Below are 22,568 nucleotides of genomic sequence, written 5' to 3'. Positions count from 1 at the left end.
ACACTGATATCCGATAAAATATTCGATATAAAGCTTGTATTTGAATGTGCTTGTGATACAGAAAATTACTAAAAGTTAATGTATGAGATTTTTAATAGCAACTCGTTAAGCAGGGAAGATGGCTAACATTTTTTGGTTACTTGCAAGATTATATAGATTATACATATATACTTAAGTCGTTTTTCAGCTAAGTAACGAAAATCAAAACAAACCTGAAATAGTGGCTTTACTAATAAATTAACTTCTCGCATTGTGTGGGTGCCACGGAAATTGCCACAAAGCAATTTAAAAGGTATGGTCATAAATTCAAAAAAATTCACCTGCGCAGCTGCCAAAGGAAAAAGAATAAAATTGTGCATAAAAATAAGAATGAGACGCACAAGAAACGTTCACCTATAAAATATGAAATAAAAAACTGGTGGGGAGTATAACCCATTAACTTAAACTGACACCATACTAACATAAATCTCGGTTCTTGGCCAAGCAAAAGTCCCTGGGAATTGACAAAAGGAAAAAAAAAACGCCAAAAGAAAGGGGGCGGAGGGAAAATATCTTGGCTAATAGTCCAAGTGCTCCTGCCCACAAAATGTTGAGGAGCACATGGTCATTTGCCTGCGCGAATCAACGAACTTGTCCAGCGGCCTCAAGAGTCACAACACTCTGGGGATCAGGTGCACGGCTCCCACTGCTCCTTACCTGTACTCCCCAAATTAAGCACAAATAATATAAAATACAATAACGTAGAATCCCAGCCGCTGGCAAAGAAAAATGATACACATAATCGCCGCACGGCCAAGTGCAGAATGTCCAGATCAAAAAATAGAACAGTACTTTGTAATACCCTTTCAATACCATATGGTCCTTATTTTACATAAATAGATCGTGTGATTTGCTGCTTGATGTTGCATATTCCTTAGTCGATCATGTATAAATGTGATCCCAAGTTTACTACTTAATATGCTAAGCACAACCAAAGATACAGTACGCCTGACTCAGAACACTTTCGAAATACCCATGAACAGAGTATATAGCATTGCATCCAGATCCCAGGAACGCGACTAACGAAGCCAGCGAAGCCATCACGAACTGCGGGCAGAAGCTGCTCCGGCTACATAAAGTACAATAAATCATACTCATGTTGCCGGGGACAGCGACAAAAGCCGCCTGCTCCGCTCCACGATTCGCAGTCGCACTGGCCACGATCACCTGGCACTTGGCCTGGTCCACAGATGGGTCAGGCCAATTGCGAAGCCATTAAATCGCCATGGCCAGGGCCACAGCCGAGGCAAGTGGAGTCTCTAGGCCACGGAGGTGTCAACTGGAGGCGATCCTAAATTGGATTTTGGCTTTCATTTGATTGCAAAATACTCATTTTTGTATTTCCGAATAGGTTTCTCCCGCACTTGACGTATCACGTGACCATTCCTCAAGCTAAGTTTCCTAGATTACCCAGACATTTACTCATTTTGAGGTGATAGCACACTGAAAACTAAAACAGTATTCAAAGATACTTACTGCATATTTACAGAGTATTTTTGGTTGTTTATGTAATGCTAAAATGAATCGTTTTTCATGGGAATTTCTAATGAAATTGTAAGCTAACATATGTAAAGCGTATAAAACCCAGACCCATAACGCCTCACTGTTTATTCGCAGAGTGTGCAAACCGCAGTGGGGATCAGGACCTGTTGGCCGCCATCAAGGCGTGCATTATGGAAATTAGCATCGGCTTAAGAGACGCCCCATTCGTCGGCACAAATGACCCAACTCCATGCCGCATCGGGTGCGTGCCGCCATCTCGGCTAATGACCAGCGGAAGCAGCACTTGTAGTTGCATCTAAGACATCAGTAAGCACCGAAAGAAGCTCTGGAAGCAGTCGTCCAACAGACCGGCGAGTTTTACGAGCTCATTGGAAGTGCTGCTCCGGCACGGGAAGAGCCGAAACATGTGTATGTATGCACATATATTCCTCACCTCAGTGGGCTTAGTGGCAGGCGAGCCATTAGCCAAAGCGTACAGCATAATGGCCATATGTTTATGGCGTTCTTGCCAGTCTTTAAAAATTATTCATAATAGGCGTACATCACTCATGCGACTTAGTCCGTCTCTGTGGGCGTTCATTTTGTCAAGTTTTTTGTATTTGCAGCACTAAGTGTTTGGACTAAACTTTCAAAGTTGCAGTACCCTTATATAACTATGTATATAAAAATATTTTAATAATTTTAAGGAAGGAATTCCTTGCATTCCTGTAGAGGATAAAACTTTCTTGGCTTCAGAAAAAACATTACAAGCCTCCGGAGATTTATAAAGAATTCAGCCGAAAGTATACAAATTAATTACCCTGAAATATTTAAATTTAAACAGCATTCACCATTTACTTTAGTAATTAGGCTGGCCTGTGCATAAATCCTGAGCTGCATTTACGACCTAGCCGCGGGCAAACAAATTATGGGCCATCATAAACATTGGCATTGCTTCGCCAACAATTGGCATTCGCAATCAGAGCAGCCACCGGAGCAACTGCAGCACGCACTGCCGGCAAGTGAGTGGCAGGCGGCGGTAGCCACGACAGGTTGACTCCAGGTGGAGAGCTGGACTAAGTTTGGGCCAACGTAGGTGGCACACACATCGGAGACTGGAGAGTCGGACTTGGAATGCCTGGCGGAGATCGCGGGACACTCACTAACTGGCCAAGTGTCAAACTTGCCAAATTGAAAACGAAGTTACGATGCAATCGCCGATTTGTTTATGCTGCCGTTTTGAACCGAACGCAATTATATTTATTTTCTTCTTTATTTTTTTGTTTTTTTTTTTTTGTTCGTTACTTTTGCATATTTCCCTTGGTGTAGTTTTTAAATTTAATGAAATATTACGCGCACGTGTCAGCGAAGCGATAAAATTTATTTACGCAGCATTGCGGGTCAAGTGAAAGCACATTTTTCTGCAGGCCTTCCTTCGGACCTTCAAATTGAATTTACGCTGGGATTTCGGGCGAGTGGCGAATTAAAAATCGAAACCGAAATCGAAATGTAAACCTGACTTAAAAATGGGCGTAGGGCAGTCGCATTGACACGCGGCCATATTTTAAATGTCAACAGGCTGGGGAAGATCGGATCGGATGGGATGGGATGGGGGATGGGATCCCGATTCCGATACAGATACAGATACCCCAAGGATGGGGGCAATCCGCCTTGTCCCTGCCCATCCGCATCAGAAATTCAATAAAATACCATTAAATTACAAAATGAAGACAATTCATTTTTCTTGTTTTCCTTATTTTCGATTCGCCTCAATGCGATTGCATTTTGTTTCTTAAAGTAGGAGCATTTACTGTCGCTTTGCGGTTATAAGCAATAAAGTATTAAAATCCTTTTGGCTTATAAATGTTGAAAGCGACATTTATCGTAATATTTTATGAAATCAGTGAATTTTCGGTGAACGTTGCAAGTTGAATTGCAACTCCTCGGTTGCCGCTGCAAAATTGACTCGCTGGGTATTCCGGGTTCTATTGTGCGGCCATAAGACTGGAATGATGGATGTTAGTTGGCCCGATGCTGAATCCGCAATTGAGGCTTAATTTATCTTGATGTACTTGCTGCTCTCAGTGGGTTGACAAGGTCAAAGATTATGGTTCCGATTCGCTGGTGATGTATGTTCATTGTTTATGTTGAATGACCTCAATCGTTTTGTATAGAGACATTGTTTTTTAAAATTTTATTTCGAAGAGCAAATCTTATTTTTAAGCGCTTTAAACAACTTAAAAAGTTGCTTACATTTTACAGGGCATCCCGAAGTAATTGCAACGAATCCAGCAAACAAGGATCATAATTCCGGCCATAATCGAATACCAGCTGGGGAAAAAAGGAAAGGTACGGATCGGGCCAAGAGTAATGGCCAAGGGTTGGCCAGGGCAACGCCCATCACATACTACCGAATCGAATCCGGGGCGATTTTTCTTATTGCCTTCAACTTTGCACTGCCAAAAATACACATAAACATACCATGGCCCAGAAATAAACATAAAAAATGAAACAAGACAAAAAACGAAAATACTGCGAGCAAGGCGCACTTTCAATTAATCAAGGAAATTAATTAAGCCCCATGGATGGATGGTGGTGCAAACTGCGGTTCACTGACCAGCCAGCGAGCAGCACGCCTGCCCCATTGCAACATAATTTTCATTTGGCTCAGCATGCGTTTTCATCGTCGCGGTTATCATTTGGACATTTGGACTGGGACTGGGACTTGGACTGGGATTCGGAGTCGGATTCGTATTCGGATTCGGATTGGAGCAGCGTTGAGCTTCAGCCTGGTCAATTAGCACGCATGTAGCTCGGCGGGCGCTGGCGGGGCGATAATTAAACGCAGGTCGCTGAGGTTCGGTTGCCAATCCGCTGGTGACAATTGGCCACGATTTATGCACGGCGCGGATTGCGCAACATTTTCCAAATAAATTTTCGCGCCTAATCGCGCACCACAAAATGCTACATGCTGCGCCCGGTCGGTCGCCTGGGTTAATGGGTAATCGGAGTGGTCCACTAAACCTCCGATTGGTAGTAGCTCAGCACGATCACGACGTCCGCAGATACAACTGTGGGCGATTGTTGGAAGTGGAGATGGATGAAGGTGGAAGTGGATGTGGCCAAGAGGAGGCCATCACTTACAGGCAATCATAACGAACGCATAGGACATCAAAACGTAGTCGGTTTTGCCGAGTGAGGCAATCACCATGTGGTTGGTCATTTCGAGAATCAGGCCACAAAGAGAAGTCACCAGGTGGACCGGCAACAGATGCGGATTTTCCTGAAAAAATAAAATGCTCAGATAAAATGCAAGTATTTCAATCAAATATTTTTATTCATTTATTCAACTACCCAATGATGCGAAATATATTATGGCACATTGATCTTACCCGAAAAAGTGCAGTCAAAAGAACCAATGCGGAAATGATATTCCAAATGGTGGAAATTATCCAGAGTAGGAGTATATCCGCACAATATTGCGACTTCGTATATATAGTCGCTACTGTATCTAATACATCCATTGTAAGACCTGCATACGCAATTGAAAATGCGCCAATTCGTAGACTAAAACAAAAGCAAAACTTCTTGATTATTGGCATCCTGCGATCAAAGGGAATTTCTTAGCGAGTGGATTTTATTTCTATTTATTTCACATACGTGACAATTCTAACGTCCTTTTGATGAAGTCTCTTCCGAGCTCCATTTCTGTTGCCAGGTATCCGAGGACCCTACAACATTTGACAATTTTTCAAAGGAACTCCTTTGAATTTAATCGGATTGCCGGACGGACTTTCCTTAGTGTCTTGTGTGCATTCAAATTTTGTTTATCTGAGAAAATATTTGACAACATTATAAAAGGTGCTTATTCAAAGTAATAGGCAGTAGAAAACAATTCTCTGAACTTATATACATATGTATATAACACAGCATAGTGTTCATTTTCCTGTCACTCAAACATTAAAGGATTTCTTGTCATATCATGTGTATCCAAATTTAATTCGATCAGTTTGTTTCCAAATTAAAAGTAAAATGGCGTCAATGAAATCCTCCGAAAAGAAGCGAATTGTACCTCTTTCCGCGGACTTATTAAGTGACATAATGACCCATCGGAATGAGTATCACACACCACCGGGACACTATATAGAAGGAGAACAAGTGGGTGATAACAGAGCAAGTGGACAATATGCGACAACCAGTTCCCCACAATCCTTGCCATCGGGTGCGAGGCGACGCACTGTTTGCTTTGCCGATGGACCCATTGTGGCGACCACTACCGCTTTAGAGCTGAGACCCAGTGTGGGCCAGACCAGACTTGAGACACGCCTGGACTCCTTACCTAAACCAAACAGTCAGTATGAGGAGCCCTGCACGGGCGGACTACATTGCTTAAGGCGCTCTCAATCCCATCTATCGCTGAGCTTTAAGTCGAGCTCGGACATGAGACTCGTCAATTCCTACAGCGATCTGCATCTGCGAGATGAGAAGTCGCTGGACAATCGCCATCGCAATAGGCAGTTTAACCTCGACTTGCAGAAGCATCTGGCCAACATGCTCAAGACACGCACCTCACTGTTTCTCAGCCAGCGAAAGGAATAGGACTCCCAAGTGTGCGAATACCGGGACCATTGGCGGCATCAAAATTCGGATGAGGATTGTATGCGGAATTTCAAGAGCACCTCCAGGGAGGCCGAGCGGCGCTCCAAGAATGTGCGTCGTCAGTGAAAGTAAAAGATTTCTTGCTTGCCTCCTAAATAAAATTGAGAAATTGTGCTTGTCATGTGTTGGTGGCTATGGGGGGATCGGCGTTCGGAATTTTTCGGGAAAAGCTTTTAGCTGGGACATCTGTCTGTGGTTAGGGCTAAAACAAAAGCCATGTTTTGCTACGGCACAGTTTTTCCATACCAATGCGCCGATGCGTTAGCTTTCTTCTATGGCATCTCCCTCAAAGGGTTAAGATCCCATTTATATTTCTTTAGGTTCAATCAAGAAAAGAAATATTAGAATAAGTTATAGTTAAATGCATTTCTTTAATATTTTTCCCTTTCATAATTTGCCAACATCACTGAAATTTTTCCTTAGTGCAACTTTTACCCATTTGACAGCAATTTCCCTGACATTGCATGTCGATCAGGCGAAAATCCTGCATTCGCATTCTCCCGCTGCCAACATTTGCCAATTTGGGCTGGAAAGTAATGATTTTTATTACTGCAGCGGCAGCATTGAAAACTTCCCCATCTGGAGTCACTTCGTCATGTTCGTGGTGCAGCGATAACCGCGGGCTCTTTGCATTTTGGCCAAATATTAGCACACAATTCGATTTTGCATGCCAGCCTCCTCCTCCTCCTTCTTCCTGCAGGTGGTGGGGAGCAGGAGGAGGAGCAGGAGCTGGGTCTCCGGGGAGACCAGTCAATTTCCACGAGTGCAAGTGGCGAGTTTTCCATGACACTCCATGATCTCTCCACTGTCCGCCGGCAGCTGTGCGCTTTTCGCTTTCACCTGTTGGCCTGAGTTATGTAAAAATCCAGTGTCAAATTAATGGTGATTTATATATGCGGTTTAATGGGCACTTGGCATGGGATGCGGGTACTCCGTTTACGGGGATCATGAGCGTAGTGTGAATGTGCTGAGTAGATTGGCCTTAAACTGTCGCTGTGGGTGAATTATTTTGAATAAGCCGCGAAAGGAGAGCAAAATGCTCAGTTCATCATTTTAAAAGTGGAGTAGAAAGGTTACAATGTGTTGCCATAATGAAAAACAAATTTTTTATTTATAAATAGTGTTTAAAGACTACATGTTACATTGGTAATTCGTGTAAATTGCCCACACATATTCAGCTTAATTTAGAAAAACTTTAATTTTCAATAATTTCCTGCAATGCAAGGTCGGAATCGACCTGAACAACAACCGACAAGTGGTGCCGGTTAATCCCTCGTTTAGTTGGACATCCGCGGAATGTTAAACCCATGCACTTAGCGATAATCCAAGTCAAACAAAATGCCTACAAGTGGTTGGGGCTTGGACTGCAGACGGAGCATGTCGGGGGCAATTACTTGGACCCGGACTGTCCAGGAGTGACTGATGATGGGATCCAGACACCGTCGCAGGCGTCGCGACAAAATGCCACCGCACTCAGACTCAAACTCAAATCCAAGACACTTCTCGCGAGTGGTGACAATAAAAGTGCAATGCAATTTGCGAATGCGTCTCTAATTGAGCCCACTGGGGAGACAATTGGGGGATAAATTATACACAGGGCGAAATATTTGTTAAAGCGCGAGCACAAGCAAAATGGCTTTCAAAAAAGAATCTTATGGATACTTTTTGAGTGACTTAGCTAATCAGAAATAAGAAGTGCTGAGCAACAAAGACTTAGTGTTATGAACTTAAAAATATTTTCTTTTTAAGTTAGTTAGTTAAAAAGCTTATAATATTTTACCTATGTAGTCCAAAATTTAGTACGCCAGCTGCATTTGCCGATGTAAATTAGCAGAAACGTTTTTAGAAAGGAGCTCGCGATGTCAAGTCTTTGATTTAGCCAGACCCATGAAGGCTCCTACAGTTTTCCTCGCCTGCCAGGTGACAATCAGCTGTTATATTTTTACTCGAAATTATTTCTTTAATTTTGCGCACACATGAGCGGAAAAGCATGAAGGAAAATAGAAGGGGCAGGAGAAGTTGGACCTAGTGCGATTGGAATTTCATTTAGAAAGTTGCACGCTGGGAAGTCGATGTGGTGTGGTGGGGTTTAATTTGCATTTGCCAACTCTGAGCGACATTTGGACAGGGGAAGGCAGGAGGTATTGAAACCGAAGCCCAGACGGGCGACATTCTTCTCCATTCACTTTTCTTGGCCCAAACAAAAAGCCGTTTAGCCACAATTGGGTCATTTAATAATACTCGTAATCGTAAAGAGGGGACTCCCCCGCACCGCTCACGATTTCCTATTCTAATTCTGTCAATCATCTTGCTGCAACTGCTGTTCCTCCCCCCTCGCAGTTGATCTTGTGCTCTATTTGATCTTGATTTTGATCTTTAACTTGTCTTGACGCATATTTGATTTTGCCACACCCACCCGCCGCGTCTGCCCCCTATTTTCTACGCCTTTTCTTTCCAGCGAAATGCTTTCTACTCCGCACTGATTGTCTTTGTCTCGGCTGAAACGCTTGGCTTTAATGGTTTTTGATTGATTATCGCGTGCCATGGGTGCTCCGATCTCTGTGGGTGCTCCACGGGCCCTCTCCGACTCCATCCCCATCCCCATCTCCCTCTAAAGATTCAGCTCCAGGTGGTGTCGTTTGGCCCACGATCGAATCTCTTCTTTGTTGGCTTTCATTTGAAATCTGCTTAATTAGCCCAATATGTGTGTCTGTCTGCCTTGTTGACTCCCTGCACGTGCTGTGATCTCCTCCTGCTCCACCTCCGTCCATACTTCAAGTATACCATACAATGTGATGTCAGTTCCTGGTACAAAAAACCACTTGGGCAGCCATGAGTGGGCACATCGAATCAATTGTTAAAGTTCAAAGTTGAAACTTGTTGTACAAGGTGGAGCAGATGGGGTAAGCTACGTGACGCATGATTCATTTAAGATTGAGGGAAAATTACTTTCTAGGAAGCTATTGTTCTGATAATAAATATTCTTAGCAATACTGGAAAAATTCAAATACTAATTGGCTTAAACCAACTTAAGTTAATAGTGAAAAGATTCGAATTTTAACAGATTAAACTAAAGTAAAGGTTAAATACAGACGACACTGGTAAACCTATGTGCACTTCACTTGAATCTCTAATCCGACTTAATTTTCCATTTAGGCCGTAGATAATCTATCTGCAATATTACTCAGCTGCCTGCGAAACTTTCCACTCATTATGAATACAAGTTGACAATTTTGAACTGCAGTTCCTCGATGGCTGCATCCCAATCGCGGCCATCAAATGACTCTGACTTTCCCGAGCCGCCATCTCATCACAATAATGTCCTAGTCGGTGAAATCAAATCTCGCCGAAGGTGCTGTCAAAATATTATTCAACCAGACGCTTTGGGACGAAGGGGATATATATATATATGGGGTTATCCAACCACCAACTACATATGTCAACACCATGAACTTGAAACCCACTGAAGACCCACTGGGCATGAAGCTAAGGAGCAAGAGCTCAAGCCAAAGTTGCAGTTGCCTCTAAAAGCATTTTGTATTCTAATTAGATTGTCAGTGGCACGACAACAACCTCATTTTGGCTCACAAAATGCCTTTTCACATTTGCATTAGCGCCAACGTGAGGAGAGAAGACAAAAATCTACATAAACTGGGGACAGTTGGTCGGGATGCACTGGAAAAAATATGCCGACGATTATAAATTCTAGCTTTATTTGCTTAAAAATAAGTTTAAAATGTTTATTTAGTGATTGATAGTTTTAAAAGCTTTAAGTAACCCAATAAAGTGAGCGAAAGTAATTTTATAAAATCTGTATAAAATCTTATAAATAAGATCTGTTAAAGAAAAATGTCGAGAAAAAGCTGGAGTACTAATAAATCATATTTTATAAATAATATTATTTCTTATAATAATACAATTTCTTTTCAGGTCCATACTTCATTTTCCCATATCTATGATATCCTATCTGTTAACACAGAATTTTCTACCTTTCAATGTAATTTGAAATGTTGCTCAAGTATCTTAACTTTAACTTACTACTTTTTTGGACAGTGCAGTGGAGTAGGAGTTTGCAGTTTGAAGTTCATTAACATGCACAGGTTAATTACCGTTGTTGTTGGCCGCTCGAGGAAATGAGCCATTAGAGGAGGGGTTCTGCAGCTACGTTGCAGCGCCGCAGTAGCCGAAAGCCGGCGATAAAACTGGCTAAAAGCATACATAAAAAGACACATGTTAAGTGTGTGTATGTATGGTTTGGGCCTTATTTCAGCGGCGGGGAAGGACTGTGACAAATGCTTAAGCTCCAGCAGGAGGACGTGGCCGTGGCCACTGCGCTTTCCTGGCCAACATGCAAAATGTTGCACTGATAAGAGACACAAAGCCAAGGAGTCATCCCGTTTGCCGTTTGCTGCCTGCAGTTGGCCAACAGCAGCGGTAAATGAGCATCCCGGGCACGATCATTAAAACAAAAGCGGTAGCCGAGCAGCCATCACTGACAAGCCATGACCAAGAGCAATGGCCAACAGAAAAAAAACGTGGCACAACTCATCGCGTTTTCGACTCTCGGATACCTGGTGTTCTGAAATCTGGAGAATATAGTATATTTTCAAATGCTATAAACAGGATGATCAAAAGGAAGTAGAATTAAAAGCGCTTAAATCGGAACTTATTTGACTTTTTGAAACTATCCCCTAAGGTATAATCTATATCCAAAAAGTATGCAAAGATATTTGTCAATCTTATTTCCGAACTTCTGTTCATTCCAAAAGGAAACTCCATATTACATTAACAAAAAGGCCTTTTATGAGCCACTTACTACTTATTTATAATTATTATTAATGAAATTACTTTAATACTTTACAACCCATTCATCTCCATAATTAATGGGTATCCAAAATGAATGCAACCGTAGAACAGCAGGCAGCTACCAAGTTTGTGCCTTCTGGTGTTGGATTGCCTTAAACGATCCGCGTGAATAACTAATTTCAATGGAGTCTGCGCCAGTGCCGCCGCTAGCTCCTCAACATTTATCACCCACCATCGGCGCAGAAGCCCCAGGACTGAGCTGAGAAGCCATAGCCGAGCACCGGTAGCCCTAATCCCAGAAGACAATGGGACAGTTCATTTATTTTTTTCGCTCCTCGGCCACTTTTTGCCCGCCTGCCCGCACAGACAATAAAAAGTTAGTGCCGGACTGCGTAGGACATGCTAAAAACGCATCCTCCAGTCAGGGGATTGGTCTTAATGAGCAGAAACGGGAGCAGCAAAAAGTCTAGACAAGTTTCCTGAAAACCACCAGGCACTCTGATTTTGCCTAGTAACAAGTTTGCCTGGCTTTTACTAGAAAAGTCCAATGATCTACAGGAGTTCTGAAGGGCAAGCTGGGAATCAACAAAGATTTTTGTGATAAGTTTTAACAACGATGATATATAGACTTGGTTTCTACTTACAAGTTCTTTGAAATTGTATAATTTTAATAAACAAATAAATGTGTTAAGGAAAAGTCTTCGTTTAAACAATGTAATACATGTAATACACAATGCAGTTTTTGGTTCTTAATAATCCTATTTAAATATATAAAAAACAAAAGCTTATAAATAAATGGGTTGGTATTCCAATCCAGTATCTTTGGATGCTCAATTGTATAGATTCAGATCAGTGGGTCTGGTGAAGTAGATGGTGCTCTTCTTGTCCGCCGTTAGAGCCACCAAAATGTTCTCGACCTCGCACTCCGAGTTGTAGAGATAGGCCTCGGTGAACTTGGTGTTGGCATGACCATACTTGGTATATTGATGCGGAGCCTGGTTAACGGTGACCAGTTCAAAGGCCTCCCTGCAGGTGTCCTTATCGCGATAGTTCTCGTTGTAGTATCCGAATGGTATGAGGTTAGTTAGCTTTTCATGCGGAGTGATGATCTCGCCAATCAAATGACGGTTCACCTGGGTGCTGGTCACACTGTCGAGATTCTCCTGCGGATCCGAGATATAACCCCTGAAGGTGGAACCCTCAATCTCTACATCGAGGAAGTATATGGCATTGCTGATCAGCGGGAACGTGCTGTTGTAGCACTTATAGCCGACGCCCTCGCCGCCGAAAGTCTCGCAGGCGAAATCATCACCCGGAAATGCATCCGATGCATCCCAAATGGAAAACAGAACCGTGAACTTGGAGCTCTTGTCGTAGTTTTGAATACCTATATATCCACTTGATTCGTCGGCGAAGAACTGCATAAAGTTATAGACGCCATCGTTGCGAGGATTCGGGCTGGTCATCCACTGGAAAATGCCTCGAATTCCAATGAATCCTTTGTCCTGATACTCGACAATGGCCCTGGCGTTGCCCAGGACATCGTTGAATCGAGGTGAGCCGGCACTAAATTGCTCCTGCCGAAGGATACTCATGAACTTGGACATATTCTCCTCCGCTTCCTGGCGACTTGGATGCTTGGCCGGTACTACAGTCAGGCAATAAGCCAAAACTAGGAAAGCTAAGGAATATTTTGTATATGCAGCCATTATGAACTTCGATTGACTTGTGACTATATTCAGCTTAATCAGCTCTATTTATATATAAGATCAATTAAGTGTTTATTTACTAAATGATAAACAGAATTTTGAATTGCGAAAGTCTCTTTGAATGATAAGAACCCACTCTATTCAGAGGCAATAATTGTTACAAAACTCATAAAGATTGTATAACTGCTCGCCAGCATAAAATAAATTATATTAAAAATAAATTATTTCTGTTTTTCGTTCATTTTCAACTTAAAAGCCCTCTGGGTATTTAATTTTAGTTCAAAATAGTAAACTTATTGCTACTAATGACCTTCTATTACCAAAATGTAATTAATTAGATGCGTTTTCTATTGCCAATAACTACTGTAATTGATATTTAATGCAAATACTCAATCTTGCTCTTCGAGTGCCCTTTAATGAACAGCCAACTTAACTGATAAGGCTGATTACTTAATTGGCAAACAATAATCAATACAGTTAGCAAAGAAGGTCTCAGGCTTTTGCGCTGATAGTTATGAAAGCTTTAGTTTTGCAGCGTTAAGACTGGCACTTAAACTGATATTGACCCACAAACAGCTGGGCTGCAAAATTCCACCCAGATCAAGGTCCACAAACCGAAGTCATGGGCAAAGCTACAGAGTTCAAGTCATAACTCAGCGGTCCCTCCGATCGTCCACATCCCGATCCCCATCCCGAATCTTCAGCCGCGGCATCAACAGTCAGAGAACGTAGCACTAAATCAAGCCCACATGGAGTTCAGGCCATGCGACCAGCATCAGTTGTGCTTCCCTCGCTTTTTGACAGTTTTGCGCACAGTAGCAGTTGCAGTTGAAGTGGAAGTGCCAGACCCTAGACCAGAGAACCAAAGAACAGTAGCCGAGTGCAACTCAACTGGAAGAAATTCCATTGCAGTTGAATAATATTTCCTAAATATACAAAAAAACCTATTATTACCTATCAGTGGATTCTAATTTTAGGAATAAATCAGGTGAATATTAAGATTAGCTAAGTTTATTTTTAAGCTTATATAAAAAAGAAGATGTCTCATAAATACTACCATAATTTATTATAAAAAACATTCAGTGCCCTTACATACATTCTAAACAAATGAAGTTTATACCCAAGTGGATGAAAACAATATTCTCTGGATTTTTTTTTTTTTTGGCGCAGCGCAGAATCCATAGTCATCCGCCACCATCGTCATCATCATTTTGACTGTGGCATGATAAACGCAAGCTGGGCCCAGCCAGCAAAGGAGGCGCAGGCCGAACATGTGTTGCCTGTCGAAGATTCAGGCGGAACGCGACCCACAGTTTTGGCCTGGTCTACGAGTGGCTCAATGGCTGAATGGTTGAATGGCTGGCTCTTTTTGCCCGCTGTTCGCTGGAACTGGCACAAAACCTTTCGGTGGCTTACATAAATTTTAAATATCCGCAAGAGATGCGCCCGCCAGTTGGACCCACCTTATTTGGCAATGGCCAATGCAGTTTTTAACCATTTTTATTGACCCGAGGGAGGCGAACAGCCGGTGGTGGTGGCTCATTAGTGGATTCGGGGGCACATCGGGGCGTATGAGTAATGCCCCGCAATTTGCACGCCTTGAAAGGATTAATTCGTTAACAATTTTTCGCCGCTGTAATATGCAAGACAAAACCAATAAATCTATTAATTAAGCCGACATTTGTTTAGCATCTGTTGCGATTTCCTTTTTGCTCTGCACAATTTGATAAATATGCCCAGTGCGAGTCGAGAGTCTTGTCTCGCTTTCCGAGTGGATTTGCTGAAATTTAAGACAGTGGGTGGTCCGGATTGGAAACGGTTTTTCGGCTGAATGAATCAACTGCCAGTACAGTGGTGCGAAATGAAACAAAAAATACACCATCTTATGCCCATATTCAATCTGAAGAATAACAATTTAATCAAATTTATTTAATTTCATTTTAATTAAATTAAATTATACCATTTTCCCCTTTATCTTCATACCTTGGTTTACATATTTTCCTGCACATTATTTCCACTGTGCTGGGCACCATAAACCAATTGCCGACCAGAAACAACCGACTTGGCGAACTTCTGGTGGCCGCGTGGTGTGTATAAATTTGCCAAATTAAAAAGCAACAGCGACGGCGGGGACTCAAGAAGGTTTTTCCATGAGGGGCAGCTGGGTGGTGGTTTCGAGATCGAGAGTTGTGAGCCGCAAGCCACCCACCGCCGCCCCCAGATGACGCAACAGGAGGCCCGTTGGAGGCGTCTATAAATAAACCAACCGCCAGAGTAAATCAAAACAAGGCACGAACATGTGGCGCTCGCAGTTTTCCAGCCAGGATCAAGTGGGCCGACTGGGATTGGGAGCTCGGGTGTGGTCGCCGCTGTGATATGTGCTCAGAATTGGATCGGATTTGGTGGATTTGTCATACCCATCTGGGTCCATAAATTCGTTACGCATTTCTGCTAGCCAAGCTAGCCAGTTCAGTTCAGCTTACACAATGTGGCCATAATGTTTCCGATCCGGCTTTTGATCTGGCCCGTTGTCAACATCTTATTCCCATCCTGACATGATTGATTTTTCATGTTCCCCGCGAAGTGGAAGCCTCTTTCAGATCAATTGGGGACTTTCTAAAAAAATATTTCACTCAAGCAATTGCAATGAACACTGCAAAAAATATGTAAACAGCATTTAAAAAGCACTAAGAACAAATATTATAATTTCGATGCCCCCTGTATTTATACTTAGTATATGTGAAATTTTTTTATATATTAAAACAAATACAGCATAATCTTAGTTTATTTTCCTCTGTACGAAAAATGCCAAATATTTGCTTGTGAAATCTGGGCCCAACAGCGGTTTTAGCCATATTTGGTCAAGAAAAATCCATATACATTAACACCTCCCACACTCAAGCAATAACCATTACATCAAAATCAAATTCTGGTGGCAGTAAAAGCGCCTTAGATCGTTTGTAATTGAAATTTATTGTGCCGCAAGTGTTGCACAAATTATTTTGTTTGATATGGTCGAGGGATTGAACCCAATAGCACATCGAAGATCCAAGAGTGTTTTGCCGCCTTGGGCAAGAATCGTCGCTTAGTGGAGCAATCAATCGGCTATATATGGCCGGGAACTGGGGAAATCACTTAGCCAAGACGATTTCATTTGGCTTTATGGCCGACCAAAATCGGCCATGTGAGAAAACTGTGCGGAAAACTGAGGCAGCTGGAGAGAAGAATTGGGCTGGGAAAAAGTTATTAATATGGGTCGATTGCCCCGGGGCAGCCAACTTCAGACTCTTCTAGCCGCGGAGTTGGCTTCCAATTTTGGTAGCTTGATTTGTCACGATGCTTTTTTCCTAGTTTCCTTGCGGTTCGTTTTTTTCCCTCCTGTTTTGTTGCAACCGGGAGAAGACAAACAAATTGGTCTGTAGTTGAAAATTGACAAGAATTTCGTGACTTTGTCACCTCTTTTTCCCTTTTTTTTTTGTGGATTTTTTCCTGCAGCCGTCGAGGAGATCTTACAACGCCCTCGAAGGCAGCAGGAGCTTTCTTTCCTTGTGGCCGCCGCTCGTTAAGTGGCAGGCAGCGCGTGCGCATTAAAGTCGCTCCACCGGCTTCAAGTTGCAAGTTCCCCCCCATCGCTTGAAACCCTCTGAATCCTCACCCCTTGGGAAAAAGCCAGCGCCCCCGCCCCTGGAAATCACTTCATCATTGGACATCGGACCATTCTAAAGTCAAAGCGGCGACTGAAAAACTTTTGTCAGATTTATTTCTCGGTTTCGTTGGTGTTTCTTTTCACTGCTGCTGGTTTTGTTGCTTTTGGCCAACTCGAATCAGGCTTACAATTCCAGTAATATGTGAAATAGATTTGAAAAAACGCAGCTTAAATGATTTTACTTCCACATAACAAACAACAAATTTCTGTTGCCCAAAAAAATAATTTAATTTTCTAAACTTTTCTGGTAAGAGCATGAAATCTTCCGCCATCGAGGCAATAATTTTCGCGCTTACTTCATTTCGCTTATTGTGTTTTGTTTTTTAACCCTTTCCTCGGTTCGTTTGTTTTTTGTGTGCGCTGGCTCTACCTGTAACCTTTTGCACTTGGTACCCTTTTTTCAATTTAATGAATTTTTTCCGTCGTTTTCTTTTTCTGCACCCAGTGACAGCTACAAGAGGCTGGCGAAGGCGGAGTGCAGATACTTGGGCCCAACAGCAGATGCATGTCGCCTTCGGAGCTTCGAGTTTCCCTTTATTTCGGCTGTTATCAATTGGTCATCGAGGGGGAGTTGGGCGGGGATGAGTCCCATGAACGGGGACCACGGCTCCTCAGCCAACAGCTTCGGCAACGCCCTGAATACTCGCATCCATCCGAAATATACATTTGTTCTGTCCTTCAGCGGCGGCCCATTCAATTGTTGTGTTTATGGCCAAGTTTATAGCATTTTGGCCAAGACTGCCAAATTGAGAAGAGCAGAAGCGAATGCAAAGTTGGTGTCTGTTTGCTCAGTGACACCACCTCCGGCAATGCGAATGCAAACGCAATTTCTTTCGCTTGATGCACTTTAGAATTCAAGTCATGGTTATACTTCAAGCGAAAGGTAACCACTTATTTTACCTATATTTAAATATTAATCGCAATGAAATATTTTCTCAGTGTGTCTGCTTTTTGGCCGCCAAGTAGGCCAAAACCGCCAGCATTGCCTTCCTCCCACCGCGGACAATATGAGTTGACATTAGGGAGAACATGGCCAGGAGGAGCAACAACTGGCGACTCGCATCCCATGGACCCATCGACATCGACGCCATCGCCCTAGTCTGACCTCGTTGTACATTGTTGCTTATTGTGGTTGTTTTTTCCATGTTTTTGCCTTTTTGTTGCTGGCCAATTTGCTGCAATTGCATTTCCCAGTTGGAAAACTGCAACTACGACTCCAAGTGTGCCACTTTGCCGGACGAGATCATGTCGAGGCCAAAGGCAAAGTGGGTGAAAATCGAGTAAAATGGCAAAAAATAAGTCAATATTTGTGTTCGAAAATATGATCGAACTGGGTCATGTGATGCAATCAGTTGTCTGTTGGGCTGCTACGTGGTACGACTAATGGTTTTCACCCAGGTGGGGCACACGTGATGCGGCAACAAATTATTAGTTGCTACTTAAATCAGTTGGGAAATCTATTTGTTATGAATTTATATTACTTTATTATTATATGAACTGAGTAACAAAAATAGTATATATTTAAAAACTAGTTTCATTATGAATCATTCGGATTTTTAAAATTACGAATTCCAGAGCTACAGAATTCCTTTTATTTCCCAGATTTCCCATCTCGCCACGCGTCTCCACGCTCCTCCTGTCCCAATATTATTAGTGGTTAAAAACCCACTCCGCCTTTGAGCAAACAACAATCAATAAGGCAGGCTGCCACGCCCACTTTGCGGAGCGCGTACGTGAATGCGAATATGAATATGTGTCTGCCACAAATTTGCCCCTGCCAATAATTCAATTAGGTAGCAAGAGTTGCCAGCAGCCGAAGATTCCGACACACAAACATTTATTTCACAATTGGCGCACATTAATCAATGGTGCCTGATCTCGGGGTGGAGCTAAGTGCCACAACAAGTACCTAGTACCTTCGGCTAAGAAGCTCCTCCGGGTGGCTGCAATTAAAAGTAGATTAATAATTCGCCTCTTGCCCCTTGGTATCTGCAGCTCAGGTGTAGACATCGTTGTCCCAGTCGTTGTCATCCTCACTTTCCTAGACTTCCGCGGGAGTTGGAGGAGCAGATCTAGGTACTCGAATTACCCACTGGTTGGTGGGGTAGGTAATGTGGGGGACGGGACGGGACTAGCCCACTTTAATTGCACATTTCATACTTGTTAATTTTTCAATTTTCCTGCCCACCGACTGCGACGTTGAGCGGTTGACCACTTGCCAAATGTCGAATGCTGGATGTTGAATGTTGGATGCCGAATGTTGAATGCGAATGTTGAATGTCCGGTGCCGAGCACTGGATGCTGAACGTTCGTTTGTCATCGAGCTGGGTAGACTCAAGACTCAGCACTGGAGATCCGATGGAGCCCGTGGACCACACAGATGCCGCTCCAACTGAGCTGGATGCACCTTGGAAAAATTCAATTCAAAATGAAATTTAAAGGGTAATTTAAAGAAATAAGAATAGCTTTAGTTCAATTTTTAAGCTTCAGCTTATAAAATATAATATAACTCATTAAATTAGAGTTTATTTCTTATCCAATACCATTTTGTTATAAAGGAAAGATCATTTCAATCTACCCCTGATTTTTAGATAATATGTAATATAATCTTTGTGAATTAACTTCTATTCCATGTATTTTTGTTTGCAGTGCATCTGCTCCCGTGGCGGCTGCTGCTCCCAATCGATACAGGTGGACATGCGACTGACCCACCTCGACGCTCAGCGGGCGGTGCAGCTGCTGCAACTGTGGGGGCGCCAGTCCTAGCCCCACCCACTACGCCCCTGCCCTCCCCCTGCCCGCACGCTTCTGTGAAACGCTTTTCACTGCATTTGGACGAAATTAATTGCCAGCGATTAAATTTCAAATTTTCCATGCAAGCCCAGAGCAACTCAACCCATAGCCCGCAATCCCATTCGCTTCCGTGCGGCAAGTTTTGCGTGAGCCAACTCCACCTTGCCCTCCCAACCATTGCAGTTATAAAGTGAAAATCATTAGTTTTCATTTGTGGCGTTTAGGGCGTGTGCCCCGGCCCGTGGATCTGGATCGGCCGTGGATCGTGCAGCTATTTTGCATTGCAAATTAACGAAAATGCAGCGCACACACACTACGAGTATAAGTGCAATTTTCACTTGCGCGACCAAGTCACATTTTTCCAGAGCAGCGTTTTTGGCAGTTGCATGTCAACTCCATTGGTCATATCCTGTGGAGTTTTGCCCATTGCATCGCCAGAGATCGGAGCAAAATGGGTGGCGGAATCGGGACGGTAATTAAAGCCGGTAGAGAGGCACCTCTGACAGATCATCCAACGTGGGCGTTGTGGATATGAGCGATTCGAAATGAGTTGGTTGGTAAAAAGCCAATGGAAAGGTAGCAATGCGGTTGGGAAATTCACAAGCAATAGCACTCATATTAACAATTGTTTATGGCCTGGTTTATTTGTGTATCTTATAGCACTATATTTGAACATAATAATAGTAAAAGTAACTACTAAATATTATATAGTGAAGGAAAAGTATTCGAAAATCATTAAATATGCTTATTAACTCCACTGGGCTTTAAATATTTTTAATGAGCGAATAAATCAAGAGGCAATTCCAGTGGCTTTCAACCTTTAGGCTTCTCTTATATAATCAGCCTGAAAGTGCAGTGTATATTTCCGTTTACGACAGATTCAAACATCATTAAGAGCACAAATCCTTATTGGCAAAACTAAAATATAGCGCACATATTTCATTTTTGGCTTCCTTGCAATTACCCTGCTAATTACTGGGTGAGTTTCTTCACGGATCGTCCTTGAGTTTCGATTCGGTCCACCCACTTTTGGATAAACTGCCTCCATTCCGATTCCAAGAAATTGAGTAGCCCAACATGGTGGTGTTTGGGATTAGTCGCGTCAATAGTGCCATAAACATAAATCTGCCGGTTAATGGGCAGGAAGGTGCACCTAGACAACGTGGCTACCAGTTGGGGCAGCTCCTCCTTCCTCCTCTGGCCAAACAACTGACGTCGAAGCCCGGCAATTACGCAGCAAATTAAAATCAAATAACTTAGCATGAAAATCGAGCAAGCCATAAAAATCACATGCAAATTATAGAGTATCCAATAACCAGACCAACCGGGCAAGTGACGGTAGCCGCAGCTCCTTGGTCGTCTGAGAAATCGTTGTAATTTGCGCCATGGAGATCTGTCCCAGCATCGTTTTTAGCCAGCGGCGCTCCAATAAAGCCTTAAACAAATGAAGTTATTTGAGCCAATAAAAAATGGCAGCCACAAAATGATGGGGAGCCATCTGCAGGAGTATGTCAAGTGGAAAGGGAAAGTTGATTGGATCGCAACTGGAGAATCTTTTGTCTTCAGGTGCGGTCTCTTCTTTCAAGCTGTGTTCAAAGGCAGTTCTATGAGTTTGCCCAAAAAAAAAAGTATTTTAAAGTTGTCAAATGTATCTTAAGCATACTTGCCTTGTTACTGGCTTTAAAAATATGTTTAAATACGTTTTTATTTAATCTTTAGTGAGGTTCATGAACCTAAAAAGAAACATTTACCCTCTTTACGTCCAAAATCCGCACCTGCAATAACATCGACATGGGATTGTAGCTTTACAACTCCTCCAACAAGTGCCATAAATATCGAGCAACTTGCTCCCATATCTGCAGTGTTCTGGCATCCTTGAGGGTTTGAGATTGGGGCTCAAAATCTGGTTCTGGTGCGGCCCTTTCTTAATGCACACCTTTGCATTGCTGCAACTCAGGGGCAATTTGTTATTGGCCCGGTAATTATATGGCATATGGCATCTTCTCGTTGCCGTTTGGCTTATTTAGAGCTTTATTTATTAAAGCATTTAATGTAAAATTGTTTGCCCAGGCCAGGGGCCATCATTAAACAAAGTAAATTGTGTGTATAAATCAATACCGGGCTGCGGCTAATTAATATCAATGTTGATTTTGTTGACTCTCAAAAGAGAGAAGCGAAAACCAAGCACTGCAACACCCACGAAGATGCCTCTTGGAAATTGCTTTTACCCCGATTTTGGAACTTGCATATTTTATGCCCATAAAGTGGATCATAAAGTAATTAATGCACTAAAATGCGACATCAAAATGCTTCGGGCAGAGCCAGCCGAAAGAAATTTCTTTCAGCAATCCGTTGCAACTTCGTGGGATGGCTGCAACATCGCGAATGCACTGTAAAAATATATCTTAAAAGAATTCATCTACAAAAGAAGCTATCTTACATGAGATAATTATTTACATTTCAACATTTTAGGTATATAATCTGCATTTAATTTTAAATATAAAATAATGAGAAAATATTACCATAATTTTTAAAAATGTCTTAAGAATAATTGTGGTTTATAGGAAAGTGCGTAAGTGTTTTTTTCAGTGCTCGAGCTACAGAAACAACAAAGCGTCTGCAATCAATCTTGAGGCGGCGTTTTGCTGGGCGTGTTCTCTTTGCTCTGAGGTTGCACCTACGCTGCATGCTGCACGCTGCAGTTGGGGTTGGGTGCAGCTTTCAGTCTGGGATTAAGACCCTTTGCCACATTTCAGGATCTGGCCCATCTTCTTCATATAATTACAGAGTGTTTTCCTTCTTTTTTTTTTTTTTTGGTACTTTTGGCATGCGTAAAGATTCTGGCTTTCTTTTTGCCTTTTTGGCCCGGCTGACAGCGACTGACAGACAGCAATTGCCAAATAATAAATAATTAGTCGGGGCGGCTCAGATGGGCGTGGCTAAGTGACATGGCATGCATTTTTCATGGCGTTAAATCAAATATCGGCTGGCCAAAAACAAAATCAGCCAGCTAGAGAAAGCGGGTGCGACCCAAATTTCCGCAGGTCGGGAATTATAAATTCCACAGAAAAATGTTAATTAAGATATTAAAGAAGCTGAGTTAACTTAATGTATTAATAATACTGTCAGGTTTCACGCAAAGCAAAAATAAAGCAAATATCTTAGCGATGTGAAAAAGGCTGTTTTTGCATTCGCAATATACCCATTAATATAATTTTTCCCATCATATACCCGCATATTTTACATTTTCAACAGAATAAGCATTATATTTGACATTATACTAACATCATGATAACAGATCCATTGAACAGCTGTTCATCAAATCAGCTGATTGCACCTGTTTGCGCGGGAAAAAGCGAATGAGCTTGTGAAAA

General features: G+C 42.4%; 3 protein-coding genes across 3 annotated transcripts; 1 reads left to right on the top strand and 2 right to left on the bottom strand.

Moving 5' to 3' along the window:
- Positions 1 to 3,941: 3,941 nt before the first annotated feature.
- LOC6732413 lies at positions 3,942 to 5,349 on the bottom strand. Its single transcript, XM_016180177.3, has 4 exons — positions 5,182 to 5,349; positions 4,914 to 5,124; positions 4,666 to 4,804; positions 3,942 to 4,592 (listed from the first exon to the last, which is right to left on the bottom strand). Exons 2-4 carry the CDS (start codon positions 5,121 to 5,123, stop codon positions 4,540 to 4,542), a joined length of 402 nt encoding a protein of 133 aa, XP_016025075.1. The 5' UTR covers position 5,124; positions 5,182 to 5,349; the 3' UTR covers positions 3,942 to 4,539.
- Positions 5,350 to 5,421: 72 nt separating this feature from the next.
- LOC6732412 lies at positions 5,422 to 6,294 on the top strand. Its single transcript, XM_002079497.3, is given in 1 exon segment — positions 5,422 to 6,294. A coding segment is annotated over 1 exon segment (810 nt). The 5' UTR covers positions 5,422 to 5,436; the 3' UTR covers positions 6,247 to 6,294.
- Positions 6,295 to 11,686: 5,392 nt separating this feature from the next.
- Positions 11,687 to 12,723, bottom strand: LOC6732410. Its single transcript, XM_002079495.4, has one exon. The coding sequence runs from the start codon at positions 12,693 to 12,695 to the stop codon at positions 11,817 to 11,819; it is 879 nt and encodes a 292-aa protein (XP_002079531.1). The 5' UTR covers positions 12,696 to 12,723; the 3' UTR covers positions 11,687 to 11,816.
- Positions 12,724 to 22,568: the final 9,845 nt, after the last annotated feature.

This window comes from Drosophila simulans, chromosome 2L, assembly GCF_016746395.2.
Source record: "Drosophila simulans strain w501 chromosome 2L, Prin_Dsim_3.1, whole genome shotgun sequence".
Taxonomy (NCBI): domain Eukaryota; kingdom Metazoa; phylum Arthropoda; class Insecta; order Diptera; family Drosophilidae; genus Drosophila; species Drosophila simulans.
The sequence above is the reverse complement of the archived record's forward strand: the minus strand, read 5'-3'. Positions and strand labels throughout refer to the sequence as shown.

Coding starts and splice junctions, on each gene's coding strand:
- LOC6732413 (XM_016180177.3), bottom strand. CDS start 5,123: ATGCCAATAATCAAGAAGTTTTGCTTTTGTTTTAGTCTACGAATTGGC. Junction 4,805..4,913: donor TTTTGACTGCACTTTTTCGG/GTAAGATCAATG, acceptor TTATTTTTTCAG/GAAAATCCGCATCTGTTGCC. Junction 4,593..4,665: donor TGCGTTCGTTATGATTGCCT/GTAAGTGATGGC, acceptor AATCGCCCACAG/TTGTATCTGCGGACGTCGTG.
- LOC6732410 (XM_002079495.4), bottom strand. CDS start 12,695: ATGGCTGCATATACAAAATATTCCTTAGCTTTCCTAGTTTTGGCTTAT.